Raw genomic sequence first — 23,966 nt, 5'->3', positions numbered from 1 at the left:
AACGCCTTGACATCAAGCCATGGCTTCAGTTAACACCTAAGGCAGGAGGCATTATTTCAGGATTCTTTCACAAATACTTAAGGTTATAAATGGCTGCTGCTGCTCCAGATGAAATGGCTGATCAGCTGTTTGCACATCCAGACTTTACACGTAGCCCATTTAACAGTTTGTCAGTGATAGCTACAAGTAATGGAGTAAAGCAAACTTCTGTGCAAGCAACCAGATGGGAGCCTTAATTCTGACAGAGCCACATTACAGAAAGGTTTCAGACTTCAAAGGCTGAAGAGCTGAGAGATTGCACCTTTCTCTGCAGGAAGTAAAACCAAAGCAGCAAAACTTTGAACAGTACCCAAAACTATGTTGACTTTTAAAATGTGACTTTTCAAACAGAAAAGTGGAAAAAAAAAATCCACAACGGGGGTTCCAATAAAAAGGAACAGAAAGGCTGTGAAAATCCCAAAGCGATGACTAAAACGGAGGAAGGGTTTCTGTTACTAGTAAGAAGAAACTGCACTCAGAAAAAGTATTTCTGAATTCCACAAACCACGTGCTTTCATCTTTTAAAGTGATGCATACGCTACTGATGCAGCTCTTTAAGGAAGCAGAAAAAAGCCTACCAGCTGCAAAGGAAGGGACGAGGGCACTGCCTTCCACTGGGAGTGCTGGGCTCTTGTGTTTATTGGTACTCAGACACTCAGGACAAGAGCTGGCACCTGCTCCAAGGCAGGTTCCTCTAATTAAAAAAAGCATACCTGAACAACGTGCTGCAGCTGAGGGCTCGTCCCACTTCATATGATCAGCAAACAGTACGTGGCAGGAAGTTCAAGTGCAAGAAATTCAACAAGCATTACTTAGAATTAAAATAAGGTGTATGACGTGTATTACAGTATGTTCTATCATTTATGGAGTGGTAACATGTTCATAAATCTTTTATTACACAGTGAGAACCCGAAAAGAATAAAGTAGATATTTGATTTTTATACAACATAAAGAAACGATAAAGCAGAAAAAACACTTTCCCATTCAACATTCTAAAGTTGCTTTTTAATTAGACATTTAAGCATTAAACATTTCTCAGTAGTAGGTTAAACTACTAAATACAGTAAGTTTCAGTGCATTGTCCAAGCAGATGTGGAAATGCATACACATTCAAAGGGCTTTGTGGACACCTAGCATTAATCCCCTCAGTTTCCTCATACACAGAGCAAATACTGCAGTTCAAGAATTCCTGGCCTTCATTTATCAGACCAAGAAACAGGAAATCCTCCAACTACTGGTAATGCAACACTGCCAGCTTGCTGAATTCTACACTTAAGCCTGTGTAAATATTCTTGTAAGCAGGGGAAATTTACCTGATTTCTAGATACTTTTTAAAGTAAGCCCCACTTCATCTGCATAACAAGAGGAAAGCATCGTTCTTCTCTTCTCTCACACACCAGAGGCTGCTGCTCAGAGCTGTGATGTGCCTGCGTCACACAGGATAGACCTGGTGGTACGCCTTGAATGCTGCCTTAAAAAATCCCAAAAGACATGTGTGCAAAGTTCAACTTAAAGATTTGCCTTTTCAGGGAAGGCAAGAAAATACGTGCAACTTTAAAAAATTTAGCTACGAGAAGCTCTTTTGCGGTCTGGTTGACTGCACTCAAAGGGAAGTCCATCTCCCATGGTCCAGGGCTAAAGCCACATGGAATGAAACACTGGGCAGAAATCTTGGGGGGTAATTTCTTAGTTGGTAGCAGAAGAGGATGTAAAATTGCAATGGTGGCAACAGCTCTGATATGAAATAGGGCAAAGCAGCAAGTAATTTTTTTTTTTTTTACATACGAGAATCATCCTTATTTCATCTCCATGAAGTACAGGGAGCTGCGACTGAAACTGAATCTGGGAGAGAGATGTGCATATGGGACTCGCCTCTTGACACACTGCTGTTATTTCCTGCGAGCAGACTGGGACTAAAAATCACCTCATCTGCGTCTCCTCCGCGAGAAGAATTGGCACATGGTTTTGGCAGCGACAGGCTCGATAGACAGCAGACCAGGCATGCCACTCTGGCTAGCAGATGCACCGTTGTGGCAACCCCACACGAATCCAGCTTTCTGAAAAGCTGATCATAAGAAAAAGGACAAAGAGTTCAAGTGCTGGTGCTTTATCTGTAGTCGTTAGAGGACCCGCCAGCAGGGCTGAGGAAGCAGGGAGCGGCTGCAGGAGGGCCCGGAGGGGAGCGCAGAGGAGCGGAGCGGAGCGGAGCAGAGCTCGCTTCTTAGCTCACCATTCCCTGCTGCGTCGTGAGAACACTGACACGAGAGAATAACCTCCCGTCTGGGGCTACATTTTTACAGGTTTACTGAAAAGAGCACTTATTTGGGGAAAGAATAAAGTGTGTCTTAAATGGAAATCTCAGTTGATATTCCAGAATCTGTATTCAAAGATGTTAACGTATTTGAGATATTAGTGATATTCATAACACTCGTGTTATGCATGAGACTACCTATACAGCTATTGGGACATCGGTCTTATCAAAAGAAGAAAAGTAAATCTGAGAAACTGAAGATCACATTTAGGTTATCCCACAAAATCAGCATAAAAATAAAAACTTAAAACTGGTATTTACAGGTTAACGAATAAAAATATGAAGTGGGACTATCCAAACTGCTATTAAAGTGACATTCAACAATTAACTGGAACCCTGATATGAGTAGAACATCCTCCCTCTTCCCTTCCTTTTTGTTATAAAAAACAGTATTTACATTTTATATATATATATATATATGTATTTTTTTTATAGAGAACTGGTTGACATTATTGCTTGATCCTTTTAGGAAAGACATTCCAATGAAGCAATTATTCCACATGCTGACAAAACACAGAATATACCACTTCAAGAGTGACAAAAATTAACAATTTGTTCATCTAAAAATTATATCGATCTGCTAGATCAGCAGATCACATGTAAATATAAGCCAATCAAAAATACATTTTACAAAAAATAATCAAGTCTCCTTTTTCAGTATGGCAGTAAACATAATTTGTTCTTTCACTCTCACCTTCCACAAATTTCATTCTAAATAGGAGCTTACTATATTTTCACAAAAAAGATAAATCTGATTAAAATTGTTATTTTCATAAACAAGCACAAAGCCCAGCCTTACACCTAACACATCTACCAAAAGTCATACTTTTGAGTTGCTGAACGTATAGGTAGAAATGGAGTCTCTGTTCAACAATGAGGGGGACTTCTCCAGTGCACAGCACTCCTAGATCAAATATTACAATCTTCCAAGACTTTCTGAAGTGCTAACTATGAACCACAGGTTCTTCTTCCAGGTAGGTCTAAAGTGACTATCCTTCCATACCTGAAAAGATACAGCTTTGTATTTGACTATGAATATTAAGCAGCTTTCTCCACAAAACAGGAAGGCACCATGCACATAGCAGTTGAGGCAGGAAGCAAACAGCAGCAACATGACATGAATTTTAAGTTCAGATGAGTTAAGGCTTCTGTTAAACTTCTTTATCTTCTTCTAGTTAGAATCACTATCTGCAAAGAAAGAAAGACACAAACTACTGAAGTAACTGTATGAGATGGTCAAGAAAGCAGTCAGACACTTCTCAGTATCTGCAACAGGAAAGCCCCAACAAATGTGTATTGCAACTTGGTTTTTTCCCATCTGACACACTAGATGTCCAAAAACTGTCCAGAATGCTGCTGAAACAGCATACTCCAAAGATTTCAAAATGTGTACAGGCCTCACTTATTCCGTGACAGGCTCGTTCTTGTTTGATGGAAGCACTATGAAATGGCAGCAGAAATGGACTGAGGGTTGTTAAAATAAAATTGCCTGCAGAGAATCAGTGAAAATGAAATCACCTGTGCATTTACCTTCTAGGAACACTGCTCTGCCTCAGCACAGATTTGCTTTACATTCCTGGATGCACATTTCATAGTAAGAGTCTGCTTTAATATTTATGCTTACAGAGTTGTCACAGCAACACATTAAGGAAACATTTTCTACTTTTCTTTTAATCATTACATGCTTTCATTCAGCAAAGCCCCTCTTTCTGTGTCAGAAGGTACCTTTTTCAAACCTGATTCTCATAATGGCTCTGTCTCTTCTTTGATTTCAGCTCCTTCAGCCACTGAGGAGATTTTTCTTCTGACCTAAAATATACAAAAACACTCTCCTTACCCTCTCATTATGAAAACTCATCACAGAAACAAACAAACAAAAAAAGAGAAATACACGATTTTCTCTAAGGCCTCAGGAAGCCTGCTTGTATTATTTCTCTTCCACCAAAGCATTAGCATCTTTCTGGCCCATGGAAGTCTCTCACCTGTCCTCCTTCTCTACACTGGAGGGCAGTATTCTGCTACCAGGAGTTCCAAGCTGTGATTTAGGGGATTTGAACGGCTGAGCAGAACCTGTTTCACCAGGACTCTCTGACTCGTGTCTTTTTCGCAGTTGGGCCTGAAAAATAAGAAGAATAAGGGTCCTTTTTATTTAAGGCAGCATTCAGACTTTCTTCACAATGCAAAACAAATCACTCAGATTTATAAGAACAAAAAAAATCCATGCCTGAAAGCAATGAAGGGATTCCCTATAAATCTATGCAGTTTTGAATGCACGTTTACTATTGCAAAGCTGTTTATTTTTCCAAATCACTTAAAATTTCTATCCAACAGTTAAAGAGCAAGGAAGTACAAAAGTGAGAAAGATACCACACACACACACACCAAGCTGCACGGTCATCTTCAGCAGCATTCCTACTGCTATTCTTAGAGAGCATCTGCAGCTACTGAAACAGTAAGCCTGATCTGACGCGTTCTGCCTTTACTCACCTTGAGAACAGAATGGTCCATTCCCGGAAATATGGGAAGTCTCTGAGAGGGTACAGAAGACAATCTCCCAGTACGCTGTGTCTTTTCTTCCTCATCAGAATCTTCCTGTTGCATAGTTTTCTTCTCTTCTAATCAATTGTTAAAAAAAAATCAGAGGGAAAAAATTAGTCAGCAAGCTTTTCAACTCTATCTTGCTCTAGACCTCTGCCTCTATTCAAAAACTTATTAAGAGTAGTATCAGTACACCACAGAAATGGGTTTAACACTCTGATCGAGATCAGTGCAACAAACACACTAAATACTCAGCAATAGAAAGGTTTCTTGCTGGCAGACAGGAGGGAGCAGAAGAAGGTACTCCTAAGCTAACAAATGGTGCTGCTTCTGAACATCTCAGTTGATCACAGAATGTGAGATCAACTTGGACTGGAAGAGAGAGCTGAAAGTTATCCATCCTACCCCCTGCCCAAAGCAGGGCTTTGGTCTGAGCTCGGTCTGCATGCAGCAGACATGCAGTGGTACGGTTGCCTTTACATGTACCAGGCCCTTTAGTTGATAATTATATTCCAACTTCCTGTGCAGCATATACCAAGGTTACGTCTTCAAAATATTTTAGGTCTGTTAGATCTGCACCAAAGCAACTTGCACATGCCTAACAGCATTTCCACTGATTAGGAGGCTACAGGAGAGATCGGTTTGACCACACGTTCTTCCATATATTCATAGGCTTTAAGGGAAAGCAGAAGTGGCAGGTCACAAAACTGACTTTTTTTAATAGGACCCCACAGTTACAAAAACATCTCCAACCTCTCAAAAGAACAGGCCACAAGACACAAAATATTTCTTTGGTCAGGGAAATATCAAAGAATATCTGCAGCGTGTATCACCGTAGCACCAAAGTGCTACAGGTATGAAGTCATGGATCTGAGTGCGTGCACTGAACCTTTCAATCACTTCCATAAGCAAGGATTTTCAATGCCTGATGCATTTCTTCATTGCATCCTAAATAATAGGACAGGCCATGAGGGAGGCGCTTTTAATAGAATGGATTCACAGGAGGTGATTTTTCCTCAGCTAGGCTTCTTTAGTCCTGTAGTACTTAAAGATGCCAGAAAGAAAGAACATTTCTGAGATATCCACAGAACATGACAAATTACAATTGCTCTCATCAAAACCATGCAGGTTTAGATGTAAAGAACAGGTCAGAGAATGCATCCAACCATAACAGTTTCTAAACTCCAAATTTTCTCCATGAACAAACTTATATCAGCTGCAAGAAGCTAAAGATTACATCCTGGTCTTTTGTAGCTCTGGCTAGCAGGGCTTCCTTCAGTCTGCAGACCCCAAGGCTTGATTCGGAGGATGATCCAGAGGTGGGAAGCAGCAGCTGTTGTTAGACCTTGATGCAACTTCAGGTATGTTACATCATTCAAAAAAATCCCGCCCTTACAGCCAAGCCAATTACAATTATTTCAGATAGTTGAGCCATACCTGTAGAATCTTTAAACATCCAGGTATTATCTGATTCTTCTGTCAAAGAAAATCTATTTTCAAACTCCAGCCCTCTGCTTCTTCTAAGAGAGTGGGAAATAGGAGCCCGATGGCGCCTCTTCTTGCTGAGCTGCACACGAGTTTTCAGAGCACTGGAGTCCAGAATAGTGGTTTGCTATAAAAAGAAACAAAAACCCTTATTTTCAACCAGACTGGAAATAAAAGTCACGTCCCTCCATAATGACTTCCTTCCCTACTTTAAAGCATTAAACCATTCAGTTTAATATATATATATATATATATATATATATATATATAATTGTTTGATTACTATTGTTGTAGTTACTTAAAACTATATTAAAGAGAATTTATGATGAGGATATGCTACATTGTGCCTAACTGGGTGCAATGCTGGTTCTTTGATCTCTCTTGACTGGATGTCTAATCCGCATGAATTAGTTTCACTGAATGAATTCATAAAACAGTAAGTGCAATAAATAGGATTTTGGTTCCTAAAGTGCTTTATGAATGCAGGCCTTGCTAGCTACCAGCAGCTGAAGGCCCATCAGAAGACTGGCATCGAAAGAGAGCGACTGTACTAAATTCTGCTGCAGTCGAGGGCTATGATTTAATTGTTCGAGCGGGTTGCCAGCCACAGAAATTTCAAGCCAGCTCACCAGGAGCAGGCAGACCACAAGGCAGTGTCACGGCATTCAGAAAATGTTTGTGATCAGTCATTTCAACAAGCTCTGTGCACAACAGAAATGCAATTACATTTACAAAGCAAAAGGAGGAGCTGTATTTTTCAGTTTCTTAAAGGCAAGTTGTTAGAGACGTGCCTGCATTCAGCAAACATCACTCAGCCTCCTTCTCTTCAGAAAGTATGTTCTGTTTGTTTTTAAGACATTTCAGGTCAGGAATAAGCTACGCACTAAAACAGCCATACATTAAGCTGTTAATGTTTTTAACAAGACACCTTATGCTGCCCAGATTACTGCACGACATAGGGCCACCTCTACTACCTGCAGAAGCACTGACAGTCAGACAAAACGCCAGCCATTTGTGCTGCTACGCTTCCTTTCCAGAGCAGGGGGCCCTCGGGGTCTCCTGCCCAAGGGTTACTGATACCAAGGCCGAGGTGTTTGCAGTGAGGGAGCTCACAGCAGGGGGCTACCAAACGCAGCCTGCTCCTGAGCCTGGCTCCGTTTCACAGCCCAAGTGGGCTGGAAGATGAGAGCAGCACCTGCTTTGGCAGAACACGGGCTGCTGCAGGTCCCCATGGATGGCACACCAGAGGAGAAGGGAGCTGGCTGGAGGCGCTTTCTGACAGCCCACGCAGGAAGCAGCTGTGATTTTAACAGCCAGTTCTGCTGCACCAGACCAAACTGCCTCCAGCACAAGCCTGCTTGCATCCCTCAAACGTTTTGCAGAGCAGTCTACTCATCAATTCAGAAGGCGTTGTGACGCTTCAACAGGCACGGCAGTGTTTCTGAGACCTTCCTAGCGCCCGCATGATCCATTTAAGCTGGGAGCCTTGCCCTTACCAATGTATCTGTCATCAGACATTATATAATAAAAAACAAGTGCACAAACTCTTATTCGAGAAAAAACATAACTTCCTAGATGCTATACTGAATCTGAGAAATTAACAGTTGCATTAGTGAGCACATCAGAGAACACTAAACTTCATCTAACTGCATTGCAGAAACTGCTGTTTCTATACTAGCTGCAAGATTCTTAATTATGAAAATTCTTAATTATGAAAAAGCCTTTAAAAATGCAATTCTAAGCTTCTACAGAAACAGCCCAATTGTAAATAAGAAAAATATTCATAAACATCTTTATAGCCTTAAGTCTGCATGTCCCACAGCACAGCAATCACTAGCTATCTGGGTTATTTAATTACGCTTCTGGTGTTCATGGAGCCATTTAACTCTTCTGTTACAGCTCACTGAGGAGCAGACAGAGAAGCAGCAACGTTATTAAGCCATGGGCAGACATTACCAAGGCCAATAACTCACTGGAATCTCTCAAAACCTAAACCTTAGAGAAACTCAAAGTACTCCGCAGCTTCACTCAAACTTTTCAAGCGGGAAGTCAGTTGAGAAAATTCGATGTGATAAAGAAAAGGCAGAGGAAGACTGAGTGCACTTTGTGGAAAATATTTTGCAATGGCTAGTGCCAGAAACAGCCCGGTTAACAGAAGGAGAATGTCTCCTTTCCCATTCCGGTGACTCACATCAATGAAGGAGAAGTCAGTGGTCTTCTCATCAGGGTAGGTGTCTCCTGGAGGAGGTAAATCAGTCCCATCAGTAGAGTCCATGTCAGTGCTTGAGCGGTCCAAACTTGTGCTCCTTTGGTCTTTTGAGAAGTCATGGTGATCAACCAGGGAGGCAGGTTCTGTTTGGGAGGACAGTGACGATGGCTGGCTATTTGGTGGTTGCTTTCTTGTTGAAATGACATCGTTTTCTGATGACGGCGATTCAGGCACAAAGCTGCAAATTAAGAAAACAAAACCCATGAGACTTCAGGGTGAATAAATACAAGCAAGGCTATTTTGGATCACGTGTCAACAATCACAAGGGAACCCAACACGCTGAAGCATTTATGAACTGCTCCAAAATAGGGTCAGATCACGCAGGGTCAGACATGCAGCAATCAGAGGGGCAGGCCCCCCACCACGCTGAAGGCAGATGCCCTTCCCTCTGGCTGCAGAAGGACCAGGCGCTCAGCCACAGACCTGCCCTGTGCCCCTGGTGTGGTGCTCAGTGCTGGGGAAGGGCAGGTGACAAAGCCACTGTCACATCCTTGCCATCTCCCCACTCCAGGTGGTCACAGAGCAGCAAACCCAGCATGGTTTCTGCAAAGGGTCCACAGCAATGGATTTGTTCAGGACACAAAGATGGCAGTGATGATGAACAAAGGCCAGAACTGGACCTATCGCTGCCAGTAGCAAAGCCATCTCTGGAGGTATCAGTGGCAAGGCTGCGAATCCTTTTCATCATCACAACTTTTTCACCCACTTGGATTTACAACGTCGTAGATAACACATGTATGCAGATAAACTGCAATAATTCAACCACAGTGCATTTTTATTGCTTGGGGGTTCTTTCCCCCAGCACGAAGGCCCCTTCAAACACACACACAGACAAGACCAGCGAAATGGCAAGCTGCTGAAGAGCCCCTAGCAATTTGCCTGTGATGTACAGCAGCCGCAGACCGTCCACTTCGGCGCTGTGCACGTCTGAGAGCATCCTGAAGAATAACATCCTGTCTGCAGGCCTCAGGCAGAGCGAAGCTGCTAAAAGATTCTTCTCCTTGCTCTTCCAAGCCCATCTGAATGTTTATCAACACACACTTTATCTCACACAATCACCACTGGATCACGCAGCAGCGTTAGGGGCTCGTCCATGTGCTCCGCTGGGGATGCTCGCCCTGTTCTGTCCCAGTGCCAGATTGGGTGGTTTTTTAGCAGGGCTGCTAAAGGAGACTCCAGTTTAAAACCAAAATCTAAAGCGTTTAGGGAGTTCAGCTTTTTTCTCTGCTCAGTAAGAGTCTTTTGTTGCTGAGCACCTTTTCTCGAGGCAAGTATTTAGGAAAACTGTTCTAAAAACACAACATCTGAATGCACCCGTATGAATAGATGCCCGTTTTAAAGAACAGACCTTGGTGCTTGATACAGCCCGCAGCGACGGCAGTCCTGGGAGGAGGAAAGCACTCGGGAGTCTTTGCTGAATAACAGCTCTCTACCGAGCAGCAGGACATGATATAATTTCCAGCCTGGCACAGAGGATACCGCACAGAGGGTTCCAGTACATGAGTCGGGCAAATGCCTCTTCCCTCCTCCAGCAGTGGGCCCCAAGATAATTAAGAAATGGTACTAATGAGCTCCAGGGGAAGTTTTTGTCTCGCGTTCTTTACCTCGAATGATATTTGGTTTCTGCAGCATTAGGCTCTAGATCCTCTGAAATATGGGAGAATGTAGAGAGAGGAAAAAAGTGGCAATCTGGAGATTTAGCACCTTTAGGGGAAAATTAAAATGTATGATGGTGATGTTACAGGATCCGCTCGGATTTGTGCATCTCCAGAAAGCCCCTTCTGCAGCCCGGGACTTAGCTAGTACAACTCAGTGCAGTTTTTCAAAAACTGAAAATATTTGGGAGAAAAAAATTTCTCACTGAACTTACTCTGTCTGGTGGTTTCTAATTCACAAATCTAATGGCTTCTCCTTCAGAGCTCCTGCACAGTCACAGCAGCGCCGCATGCTAACCACCGTGGCACAGCTAATCACCACACATGGCAAGGATAACTCGAGCACAAACAATCTGCTATGCACAGTGGATTCTCCCATCTGAATAGCAAATTAGGGGGAAAAATCCTCTCAGAATAACAGTCAAATATAGACATTTAAAACATGCTTTCAGCTCTCATTGCTGAGATGCATTATCCATCTTCTCTCTATTGCTTAAGGCTTCTGATTTTATGAGTATGCCTTTCTACATTGTACCTATTAAGCTACCAACACTGCTCAACAGGTTTCACTTACAGGTAGTTGCACTCTGAAAAATTATCTTTCACGTAGTTCACAGAGATATCAGCAGAATGGTTATGACACACATGCAATGGGTTGAGATCAATCTTCACTTTCGATTGCAATTGAATTTGATTAGTTCTAGCAGGAGAGTGCTGAGACCACAGAGAACGCGTTGCTCCATCGTGCGAACTAAGAACCAAGAAGCAAAGGAATGCTACTTTGCACAAGAAATTGGAAGTGCCTCCAAAGCAGGGGGCTGGTGACACTGTTGTGACCCTCCTGTCCCCAGAGCAGCTTGAGGGCAGCACTGCTTCTGCAGCACTGCTCTCATAGACACCAGCCTAACGTGGGGCTAAAGCAGAGCAAGGGCATGGCAAAGTGCTGGGGCATCACTGCAGGCATCGATATGCTATAAAACAGTTGGAAACTAAACATTTACTACCAAGGAAACAAAATTCTAGGACATGGTGATTAAGAGTTCGATGCTTTAATAACACTGATTTTTTATGTGGTGTTTTTCTTAGCAGGAAAAGTCTCCCGGGTTTGAAATAGCTGTCTGCTTTGGAGCTGAGACAAGCACCTTGGTGAGGAAACTGATGTCAGAAAATGTCCATAAATTACTAAAATCACAGTTAATTTTACAGAAGAGTTAGATTTTGGCATGTCACTGTCAGCTTGCTGAACTTCGAGCTGAAAGCTACCCTGCCTTCACATGCAATAAAATATTTATAACCCACAGCTCTCAAGTGTAAAACACACCAAGCATAACTGACATTAATATCTGCTATAAGATTTCAACAAGTATAGCGTTAAGGAGAGCAAGGAAAATGCTATTTTCAAACTACATTGAGCAGATAAGATATTGGCTCAAGCAGGGCAGATCAAGCAGAATGCACAACAGCTGAAGGAGAAGAAAAAAAATCACATGAGTGCTCTAGGTTGATTCCATTGAGTGGTTTTAACACCAGAAAAGCATCACTGATGCAACCTCTCATTCAGCTGGTACCCCATTTCAGCCTTCACTTCACACCAACACACTTCCAAGCAGCTGGGATGTGGGCATCGCATCCTAACACTTATCAGGGACTGCAGGCGCACCGTGATGCCACCCTGGGGCCTGACCCCGTGCCTGGCATTTGGGGCACCAGTTTCAAACTGGTTCTGGCCCTCAGCCTGCCAGTAGCACAGGTTTTAAGGCAACGCTAACTGGTATGGGAGAGATCAAATTTATAATAGTAAAAAACAGTAAAACAACTCCCCCAGCTGTTAGGGCACCCTGCCTGACCACAATCAGACCACTTCCTTATCCACCTGAGAGGGAAAAGTCAGACAACTTTAGCAAAATCTTTGCACAACCCTGGTTCTACCTGTATAGACTCACCTATCACACAAGCAGGTAACTACTGTCTAGATGTGAAAACATACATTTTGAGTTATAGTTACTAAAACAAACACAAATACAAAGCATACAGAAGTTACACTACCTATGTTAATTTAGTCAAAGCCATTTCATGTATTTAAACTCAAGAAAATTTATTTTTCTCCATATATTCTACCATTTTAGCACTAAAAAATAACATTTAGCTGGTGTTTCACACACCAGCAGACTTGTTAAATCTATTCCAGTCCAAGCTTTTTTCAGCATTGCCTACAATTTGGTGATACTGCATTCTCCCTGGGGGATGGAGTTTAAATTTCCAACCTTATTGCTGTTTGCAGGTAGTAAAGAAATTTTTCTTCACCTACAGACTAAAGAAACTTTACAGTTGTGTGCTCCTGTTTCAGTGACTGCAAAAATCCATCCATATATGCAGGCACACTCGAGTGTTTTGCATGAAGACCAGAAGAACAATTTCTTCTCATTAACCAGCTAAGGAAAAATTTGTGTGTATGACGAAGGGACCTTGCTTCTTACCTGTCCCCGCTGTGCCGCTGCTCGTTCCAGGTACCATACTGGCTGTCGGGCTCCTGCACAAGCGTGTCTGTGTCCTTCGCTTCAGGGGGCTGTCTGGAGAAGCACTGCTTCAGCTGATCCTGCAACAAAGCAATGGAAACAATTCCTCATTCCTTTATCCCTTGGCTAACTTGACTTACTGACTTTAATTAAAATGCCATTTTTGAATCTAGCAGTTAAAACTTGGACAAGAGAAAAGTGAATGAATTTAAACATGGAAAATAACTGTGAACCCAGAACAATGACTGCATATACAGTGAGCAGTTTTCCTGGGCAAACCACCAGGCAGGAACCAACTAGCTAGTTTTAAAATTCCACATTGCTTTAAGATTGTTCTTATCTTGGGTTGCACAAAGGCTTTAGAAGCACCTATACAAACAGAGAATTCTGCTGGGACTACACGTAATCTCCCTCAAACATATAGGTGAAGCGTCAACTCGCTTCCTGGGTTTAATGAAAGTCCTTTTTTTTTTTTTTTTTTAAGCTCTTTCTTTGGAAGACCTTCAAAATAAAAATCATAAATAAATAAATAAGCATAAGGCCAGCTCCTAGAAAGCCTTTGACAAATTGAAGTGTGTTAATGTAAAGTTTAAATACAACACACAAAGTAGGACAGACTGCAGTGCTTTTTTTCCTTGTGTTCTACTCTGACCTTTCATGTCTCAAGTAATTATTTTATGAAGGCAGCAGATCTATGAAATAAAAAGGGAATCAGTGCATCTAAGGGCCCTTCCTTTCCAGGGGAGAGAAATGGGTCGGCGGCTGCTGCTGGCACCCTAGATTTGCAGCAGACCAATGTTCATTTGCTCCAGAATGTAACACAGCTGTACTTTTTTCTTGCAGTTGTGTTAAGCACCAAAGTTAGATTGTTACTGAAATAATATGTTGTGTGGATAATTAAACATGTTGGATCCTTTTGCATCCCTGAACACAGGCACAGCTTTTAATGACATATCAACTGCTGTTAGATGAGGTCTTTGTAAGCAAAGATGACATTGTTTTCTACCTGTACCAGGCCTTTTCTCCCTTTAGAGGACAAAACAAACAAAAAAACCGAACACCTAGCGGAACGTGCCATGGAAACTACCAACACAACTGCTTCAGCTGATGGCAGCCACGTCTGCTTCTCTGAACAAGAGCAGCGTGGCCATTCAAAAAGAAGAGTGGCAGCACCTCTTAGCACATCAGGGACATTTCTGCAGCACTGTGGGTTATCACTTCTCCTACAGGTGCCGAGTCTAAGGCTCAGTAATTCCCTTTGCTCTCTCTTACAATCCAGCCACGCTATTTCTAGGCATCGTGCACATTTATGTCGAGCAGACTGGCAGAGCTCGGTGCCTTTATATTTGGAGCCTCGATCATCATCAGGCTCGTCACAGACACTGCAGAAGGGGCGGCACAGGCTCTGAAGGGAGCCCCCCCAGCAGCACTGTGCCCACGCCGGGGCTGACGCAGGCGGCGGGCACGGAGCCAGCACCGGGCACTGCGCGAGCACCTCCAGGCCCCGAGCTGCCGTGTGCCCTGCTGTCAGCACATCGTGCTGAGCTCACCCACCAGCATGCTCTGACCAGAGGGTGCTGAGCACCAGTACCTGTCCACGAATCCATACCTGCCCATGAATCGGTGGCCTGATGCTAGAAAAGGGCACTGAGGAAGGCTCTTGCCATGTATAGCCAGCTGGCACTGAGAAAGAAAGCCTCAGGCAACACATGTGAAGCGATGAGAGATGAGAGCACTCGAGGAAGGAGGATTCCTTAATGCTAAAAGGTTCTGGGAAAGAGACTGCCTCTTTTCTTGTGTCTTTAGTTTTGTTAACCTGAAGAATGCCGCTTTAACATTATAAAATACTGATGACTCAGGGTAACTACCCACACCCATGCTGGCTACTCAAACTCTAACAAACTGATTACCTCCCCAGCCCTACCATCAGCAGTTGCCATTTCCTAGTTGTATCATACCCTTTGCTATTGACAAAGCTGTCTATTTTAATGCCAAGAGAAATAAAACAATAAAAGGCTCTATTAGTTATTCCAATGCGCTGTTACTACACAAAGTCAAACGTTCAGTTTGTAAGACTCAAGTAAATGCTCATTTTGTGAGTTACATGGAATGGATTTCCTGCTTTTTGCCTTCCAGATGTTCCCACAGCCTCCTAACTCCCTGGAAGCAATCATTACCCTTCACGTGTACAAGGAATCACGGAACATCCTCAGTTGGAAGGGACCCCCAAGGTTCATCGAGTCCAGCAGCTCCCTATACACACATGCCCAGCTGTAAGCTGAGTTGTGAGATTTTTCAGTCCATTTTGGGTACAAGCCCTCAATGCTGAGCAAGGCGGCTGCTTCCCCTAGCAGCCAGCTCAGGGGGCTGGGAAATGGCCCTGTGCTTCTTGGAAGCCGCAGGCATTTCCTCGTACCTGGCTGGGGCACGTGTTTGGGTTCCCACACGTCCCCTGTAGCTTCACACTTTACTCCAGGGGCTCCACCAACACTCCTGGGCTCAGCTTTCTTTTTTGAATTTGGCAAATTCAGTCTTAGGGAAGGCTCTAGCGAGTGCCAATTGTTATTCTCTGTCCTTCCTGCTGTCCATGCTAGCTCAGCTTTTTTCAATTGGGTACTTGTTATGAAATCTTTTTAATCCTAATTTCGCGTTACGTGATACCTGATTCTTGTAATTAATGCGTGCAGACAATTGATCAGTTTCTGCCCCTTTCTGCACAGCAGCTCTATCTATTGCAAGAGCTGTGCCTGCAGCATGGGCCAGCCTCGGTGGCAGCACAAACAACTGCACAGGGCCCTGCCTGATACTCCCAGCTCTTACGGCCACAAACTGCAGACGAGCCAACAGATGCAAGCACGTTAGCCTTTTGGACAGGGAGAGAATATTTCCCCCATGCCACAGCTAAAGTGCATTATCTCTATGCACAACATCCACCGTATTGCTGGCAATTCCTCACATTGTTCCCAACTAAAAACATCATCTAAAAAGCTCAAAAACAGGAATGGGAGCAGCAGAAAAAGAGCTACATGTACTGTGCTTGGGGCACATTGTTTATAAAAGTGTAGTGTTATCAAGAGAATGATGGTTGTAAGTAGAAAATATGCACGACCCAGATAATAATACCATTCCAGCAGCAACAGGAAAGAAATGCAGACAAATGTATCGCTCATCTGAAGTTTCAATAATTCTTATTAAATTTTACACTGCAAACAAACCTGGCATATATTCTTCAGTTTGTGGTAGCGTTTTACCTGCCATTATACAGATTTGAACTTTCGGATGTTTTGGATGTGGTCTCACAACCAAAATGACAGCTAACTCTCAGACAGGAATTCTCCATGCTATAACGAAAAGGAGTCTGAAAGAATTTTACTTCTTCTGTAGAATTGTGAGTTTGAATTTGATAAAACAAACTGAGAAATGCAAACGTAAGGCGTTAGATGCTCCAACTTCTAGGAAGTTGTGACTGGACGTAACAAAACATCACCACACGTGGCTCCTGGAGGAAGATGCCTCTTTCAGAACAGGGTCGGACATCCCTCCCCGCAGCCCCATTCCAGGGCAGGGGTTAAAACATGATTGAATGGTTTACGATGCTCTTTTATGACTCATTGTCCCACGCAGCCCCTGATGATGTCTGGAAGCATCACTGCCTGACACAATACCCACCTTAGCAAGCAGTGATTCCAAGAAGCTGATTTCCTTCCAGTAAAAGCATCGTTACAGCCACTGGAGGACAAATGGGGCAGGGTTTGGGGAGCTAACTTTCTATCAGGCCAAACAAGTAACTAGAAAAAATAAGTATTCCAGCAAGTCTACAGATCCCTCCTCAGGCCTCAGCTCAGTAACTACAAGTTTACTTTTAATAAAAACAGTAGAGTTTTTTTGTTGGTGGTTGTTTGTTGTTTGTTTTTTTTTTTAAAGGCTGATTTTCACTACTTCTATCCTATTTCAGCATCCATCCTCTCTGCATACTTAATAACTGCTATCTTTTTGTTAATGCCAGTCAAAATTGCACACATTCTCTGAGAACTGTACATAAGCACTGTATTGTTTTGTAGCTGAAATGCTTTTAGACACAAGCAACTCAAAATTAGATTATACAGATACATTTGCTGGTATTAACATTTTGGTTGGAACAGCTTGGTGTTGCTGACAAAGAGCGTGAATGAAGAACAAACAGCAATTACAAATTGAAGGCTTTAAAACATGACAGTCTAGGGAAAATAATGCAACTTGCTGAATGCACTGGTGACGTTTTCCAGGTCTGCCACGGGGCCGCTCCACCCCACACCATGGTATTGTAGGCACTCTCGTGCCCTAAGGCTGGCTCTGCCCCAAGTACAGGGGAAGAAAAGGAGGAAATACTTCCAGTATGTCCTGCTCCTAAACACGGGCAATTTCTGCTTCATTCTTTGCTCTGTAGCCTAAATCTTGATTTTAAAGATCACTTCTTCAGACGAATGAAAATCTGTTTTGTTTAACGCATAAGCTCCACAGAAACAGAGATCCTGCGAGATGGAGAACTGACACGTTTGGCTTTGACTTCTGTTGCCCTTCACAGATCTGCTCTGAGCATGGATTTTATCTTATCTTTTTTCTGTAAGAGAGAATTACCCATTATTAACTCAAACTTCTGTAAATATCTGGGGCCCATTCTCTTTCCTCATTTATCCCTTGGAAGAAGAGACCAAGTCTGAAAGACAAGGTGTCCGACCCGTGGAGCTAGGCCAGATGCAGCCATTTCCCTGATGAACAGAATGTGTCTGAAACAGGAAAAACAGACGTTTCAGAAGGAAAAGACATTTCAAAATTAAAAAATGGGGCCTGCTCTCATCTTGGCACACAAGATAAACCCAAATTAAGAACCATCTTATTTATAGTCACAGAAGGCATACAAGAAAATGCATCCCCAATCAAATAAATACTACTCCCCATCCAGTAATGCAGTAATTCTCCAAGATTTGATCTTTAACTTCATAATTCTTACAATAGCAGCCAGGATAAAATCAACTTAATTTTCACACGAAATAAAACAGCAGAGCAGTGCAACCAATTCACATCGAGCTCTGCTGCTTCTAAAACGAGACATGATGGTTATGGCTCTTTCAGCACTTACTCCCTTGGAATTAAGCTGCTTTGGGCAATAGTCCAGGATTGATTATTCCTGTAACTTCCCATTCCTGACAATGATGCACACACAATATTGCTCCTGCCAGTGCAAAAATTATCCGTAACTAAGAATGAAAGCATATATTTATGTGAAACACTCTTTTCACACCGATGTGAAATAAAGACCTGGCACATGAGGAATGCCAGTTGAAAGAGATCTCACGAGTCAGAATCTGCACAGACAGTTTCAAATATAATCTTTGTTTGCAAAACAGACTGAGATATCAGACAGCCAAAATGACACCCCACAGCTTGAAGTGCAAAAATGAGAAGTTAAAATCTACTGGCGCAGAAGGAATATGAATAGGTAATTGCACAAAGGGATGAAGTTCTGACCATCTGCCTCATTAACACTAAATTCAAAGAGATTTTTTTTGCCTTTTTTAAAAAAAAGCTAATATATATATAATATAGAGATGTATATATAATTATATATATGTATTTTTTAATTTTAGTAAAAGGAGTCAGAAGTTTGGTCAAGTTGCCCATATTCTGAACACCCCCACCCTCTAGGTGTGTCACTGCACTCAAGGATAGTTTACAAGCCCCAACAAATCCAGGAAACTACCCCAATTGTTCCCCAGCAACATGCAAGGAAGGTGCCGATTATACCTTATTCTATGAAGATTTTAATCTATTATTTCACAGTTGACCCTGCTTTGAACAGGATGGTGGGCTAGATGACCTCCAGAGGTCCTTTCCAACCTGTATTGTTATACGACTATTTTAATGATTCTAAGGCTTATCACTAGAAGGTAAACTATATATTTTGGATCGCTAATGAAATTAACAGAAACATCAAGAATATACCACCATATATTTAAAGAAAAAAGCACCAGGTGGGCCTTAGAAAGTACACAATATATTTGCAATGTGTGTTTTTTCTTTCTAAGCATCTAAACACCGACAGAGGAGTAGTAAAGCCAGCCTCAGTGGAATCAGCACCCCGTCGTTTCCATGGGTACTTACTATCCGGCGAATGAGTGCTGCCCACAAGGAGTAAGTCATGGCTCGAGACCAGCGCTCCGGTGCTTCCTGGCAATCAGGCGGAGGATTTACCAGCTCGGGCTGAAATAGCTTCTGAAGGGAGCAGCTGCTGCAGGGCAGCACCCAGCACACTGCTGCCTCCCACCCCACCCCACCCCGCGTCCTGCGGCCACAGATAGCGGTTCCAGGAATCGTGCGCTTTCCTTCTGACCTCACCGAGGAGGGAGGTTAAAGGACCTCCAGCACAGGCTCCACCCAGGCGAGGACAGCCTCCCCAGCACCATCAGCACCCTACAGATACCCTCAAAGTGAGGGAGACCTGGAGAGCAGGGCTAGGAGCAGTCCCAGATGTAATGGGATGAATCAATATCATAACCTTGAGGTCTTTACATTACTGCACCAGGCACATCCTCTGCCTCCAGGCAGGGAGACCACCTCGGGCAGCCTCACCATTGCCCCTGTCCCTTCCCAGGTGGAGAGGCTGGCCAGGACACATGGGTGCTGCATGGCCCCTGCTGCTGCTGCTCCTCCTGCCCCAGCCTCCAAGGCACCCAACAGACTCGCACACTGCTGACAGATTCAGGACTTGAAAGGCAGCGGTACCAAGAAGACCCAAAGTCAACTCAGCGTTGACTCCAGCCACAAGAGAGAAGGTGGCCAAATGCACCCAGCTGCTGTTAGTTCTGCTAGGAGCCTGGGCACCTTCATGCAATGCAATCTCTCATAGTGACTCCCACTTAAACCAACCTGCTCACTCCATTGAGGATTTCAAAGACCTCTCAGAGCCTGTCATGTTTTGTACCCCCAAAATAGCGTGGCTGGGACTTGCTGCGAACACTCACCACGCGCCCATCGTGTGGTTTCAGTGCGAGGCTGAAGATAGAGCAGAGGTTGACTTTATGTGCAAGAAGCAGACAAGAACCAAACTCTAAATATATACCTTGCTAGGGGTACGTGAACCATTGCAGTACTTCCTCTGAGAGGAGGAAAGAAAAAAAAAAAAAAAAAAAAAAACTAGTTGGGAACACCTTTAAAATCCTTCACATGTTACCATATTAAGTTTTCCTCACAGCCTCACATAGAAACCGAACCCAGCAGGATCAGAGCCACGGGCACCCCAGCCTGAGCAGAGCAGTGCTGCACTGTTCAGGGATGCAGGAACTTCCTCACGCCCAGAGGCCATCTGCAACTCTCATCAGATTAATAAAAGCTGGCAGTGAGAGCTGAATAGGCTCCCTCGTCTTCAGCGCTGCAAGAGACACAAGCCAGAACAAGACAATTTTATACTGGTATGGTAGGAAGTGAATATATTTGCTTTTTTTGAAAAGCTGCATGCTTGAAATCAACACCTCCTACTTGAAATATTTTATTTCACAGCTCTTCTGCACAGATAACATTTTTCCACGCAAGACACAGGTTAAACCTCAAACAAACATTCCTGGGAAAAAGGGCTCTTTAGTTTAAAGTCTGGATTCTAAGATGCACAGAAAGCGATAGGATTTCTTGACACCTAATGAATACCAAACGAGCAGACTCTGGAAATTGCGCCTTGCTTGTTTAAATGACAATTCCAAACAACTTCAGAGATGTTTTGGAAGGGTGCAGTCAAAATACACATGCACACATACACACACCCCTGGTCCCTGAAACAAATACAAATATTTCATGAAATTAGAGCGAAGTTACAAAATTTCAATAAAAACGCATTGGCAGAGTTGAGAGCTGCATTCAGTGATGTTTTTGTTGAGGAATTTATTTCCCTCTGAAAACTGCCTCTCACTTACAGCTTTAAAAAATGAAAAAACGAGGTCAATGCGCAAAAAATGACCAGTTCCAAACTTGTTTGTCTTTTCTACTCTCAGAGCATTGTAAAAATCAACTCCTTGCAGCAAGCCTAAGGAAATTCATAGTGCAAAGCCACTGAAGTGATTATTCCTGACAAAATAACTAGGGAACAAAGGGAGTCTACTAAACCCCCATCACCGTGGCTTTATGGCCCAGATTTGCACTGCCAGCTCTGCTCATGGCCTGTTGAACCAAAGTGAAGTTATTAAAATGAAGCAGCACGAACTGTTTCAGCACTGGCCCTCGTACCTTCATTAATTAAACCAAACAGCTCACTCCTCCCCCCACCCCAGACAAGACAAACAGCTCGTTTTTAAAAGCGTTCTTTCTACAAACCCACTTCTCACTGCCCTAACAGCTCTCTGGGCACGTAGAGATAAATTGACAATGCATGAGGTATTTTGGGGAGCAATTCCTCGTGCTCCCAGTGAATATTAGTGCAAATCAGTTCGGCAGCTATTTGCCATAGGGTCTGTAGCAAGCCAGCCAAGCTAGAACAAAACGCCAACATGCATTCATGAAGGACGTTCCCCATAAGGGATATGCATTTCCAGACAGACCCTGGTAAAATCCAGTGGCTAACACAGACAAAGGCTCCTCCACAAGCCAAGCCGGAGCCAAGGTGAGGCCCAGGTGAGCAGATGCCTGATGCTCAGCCTGTCCCCAGCAGCACAGGGCTCCTGGTCCCACCAGCAGGGATCTACCTGAATGAGGGTGTGGTGCTCCACCAGCATCCCAAGAAACAAGCTGATGGCACACGCTTGCGTTGGCCAAACCAGCCTACAAAAAAAATCTGGGAAGACTGAAAACTGAGATGGGAGCTCCAGCCTTTGGAAGTGTGGATGGATGCTCCTGGAAGGGCTGCGGGATGCGACATGAAACCTCTGACTGGGGGCAGTCCCAGCACACGGGATGTGCAGGCAAACAGCGCACAACTTCCATCTATTGTGGAATTGCAGTGAAACTGAAACCAAACAAAGTCACTGGGATGCTGCCTGATCCAGCCTGAATGAAAAGACCTGGTTTTATCAACCCACCAGGCCGGCAGAAAGCAAAGAGCAGCCCCACGCACCCGGCTGCTATTTTAGCACACCCCAGAGCGCCTCCGGTATCAGACACACGCCTCCAACACAGCGAGTGCTCGCAGCCCAAGCAACCACAGAATTAACTTTCTGTTCTGGCTCTAAATCTTCTCCCAGAGAATCTCAAACACATCTGAGAATGTGAAACACCCCAGAGCTTTTTTTTTCTTGTGAGCCATCTGAGTAGTTCAGTATCTTACCAAGAAACAAATTGCCATCATTCTTCTGTAACAGCAACAGGGATGGGTGAGGAACCAGGCTTTTTGTACAAGACAGATACAGGATGGCAACATTTATATAATGCCACCAAAGTTAGAGATCTAGAACTAATGGTGCTGGATGTGAAACAAGGTGTCAGACCTAAGCTGGGAATGTGACTGTTGTTACCGTGATTATAACTAAATTAAAGCACTGTTCAACAGCAGCATCCCTCCTCCTGTTACAGCAAAGGCACAGCTGGTGACAAAAAAAAAAAAAGAAAAAAAAAAAAAAAGCCTCAATAAAAGCACCTAGGAGAAAAATCAAGTTTAAAAGGTTTCACTGTAGGGTGGTAAGTTCTGCAGCTGAGGTGCAGCCCCCAGAAGGGATGTTAGCACACCAGAATAACGCTGCACCTTGAACCAGCCCCGTGGCATTACGTGAGCATGGCACGCAGTGGCAGCGCCCAGCCAATCTGGGATGCAGCAGCCAAGGAGCTTCTTCAGCCAGTGGTGACACCTTTTTTCCTCAAATTAAACATGAGGACACCATATAACAGCTATTTAAAGGAAATGATCTAAGCCCAGTTTGATTTCAGTGCAAACAAAATCAACAGATGACTGGCTGTGAAGATAAGGCCACACGAACAGACTACCCCAAGGCCAAAGGGAAGGAAAAGCCTGCTGGGAAGCAGGCATTGATGAGAGGGAGGGAAAAAAAAGTGTGTTCAGGGGTTTCTGCTATGAATGAAACCAGGGCAAGCAGAATATTCAGTTTCAGTGAACAAATTGATAGGAGTACTACAGCGAAAATAATTTTAAAATTTTTTCCCGAACAGTCTGCCATTGAGTACCCCAAGGAAGCTATTTAAAATAAAAATTATCCCTGCACTTCTGCTTGTGGTTAATAGATTTGTGTACATTACACTGTGACTGCTCAGCTGTTGGTTTGAGAACCACAAGATAAATTGGTTTAATAGCTCTCAGGCTCCATCCTTCGACTGTCCCAGCTTTTACACAGTTCCTAAAAGCCTGGCTGTGCTTTCTCTACGTTCAAAAATGGATGGCAGTGTTAGACATTTATTTACCTAGGTGTAATTTAAGACAGATGGATTCAAATTTACAAAAGTTCTTCTAATCCCCACCACCACCTTTTTTTTTAAGGCACACACTACACTTCTGATGTCCTGTGTACAAGGTCTGGTTCTCACCCAAAAGCTAGAGGACTACGCTGTACGTAACGCTTATCCGCCCGCCCAGCCTTCCTTCCTGAGCACTCTGCTGCAGAACCTCCTCCGTGCCGAGCTGCAGAGAAGCACTGAGCATCGCCAGACATCCAGTAGGAAAATGTGACAAGGTATGAGCAGAATAACAACGTGAGTACGTAATCCTTGGGCTGCTGAAACAAAGTGTTGGAGAATAAAACTATTTCCTCTCTCTTGCAGCCTGATTTTCACTTTTATGACCTCCAGCAAGGAAATAACTAATTACATCAAATCCCTTCCACTCCAATCCTGAAACTTCCCTGTAGTGCATAAAAACCTCTCGTATAGCCCAGAAACGTTGCAGTGATTTATCCATGAGCCCTTTCCCAGCTTCCCAGCTTGCAGGAGCTACCAGCTAAGGTATGTTATATCTGTAACAAGGCACCAACCTGCCTGTTCCCCTACGTTTAGGGAATTAGGGCACCCACACCTCCTTTCCCAGCACAGGCTCCAGCAGCCAGCACACACAGCACCAGCCCCTCGCCAGCAGAGCTGCTGCCAAGGCAGGATGGCAGCCCGAGCGTGGAACGGCGCCCGAGACAAGGTGGTTTTGAGCCTAAGCATTTAAGTTACAGACACCCAAACAAATGGATGACTGCTTTAAG

General features: G+C 43.6%; 1 protein-coding gene across 1 annotated transcript in view; it reads right to left on the bottom strand.

Moving 5' to 3' along the window:
- Positions 1–917: 917 nt before the first annotated feature.
- KIAA1671 overlaps positions 918–23,966 on the bottom strand; it is a 71,781-nt gene continuing 48,732 nt past the window's right edge. The window contains exons 7-13 of the mRNA XM_084297294.1: positions 12,775–12,893; positions 8,565–8,820; positions 6,326–6,500; positions 4,838–4,965; positions 4,333–4,466; positions 4,076–4,159; positions 918–3,538 (exon numbers count right to left, since the gene is read on the bottom strand). Coding sequence (XP_084153420.1) covers positions 4,081–4,159; positions 4,333–4,466; positions 4,838–4,965; positions 6,326–6,500; positions 8,565–8,820; positions 12,775–12,893 — 891 coding nt within the window. The 3' untranslated portion in view covers positions 918–3,538; positions 4,076–4,080. The remainder of the gene's footprint in view (positions 3,539–4,075; positions 4,160–4,332; positions 4,467–4,837; positions 4,966–6,325; positions 6,501–8,564; positions 8,821–12,774; positions 12,894–23,966) is intronic.

This window comes from Netta rufina (genome assembly GCF_964035555.1).
Source record: "Netta rufina genome assembly, chromosome: 17".
Taxonomy (NCBI): domain Eukaryota; kingdom Metazoa; phylum Chordata; class Aves; order Anseriformes; family Anatidae; genus Netta; species Netta rufina.
The sequence above is the reverse complement of the archived record's forward strand: the minus strand, read 5'-3'. Positions and strand labels throughout refer to the sequence as shown.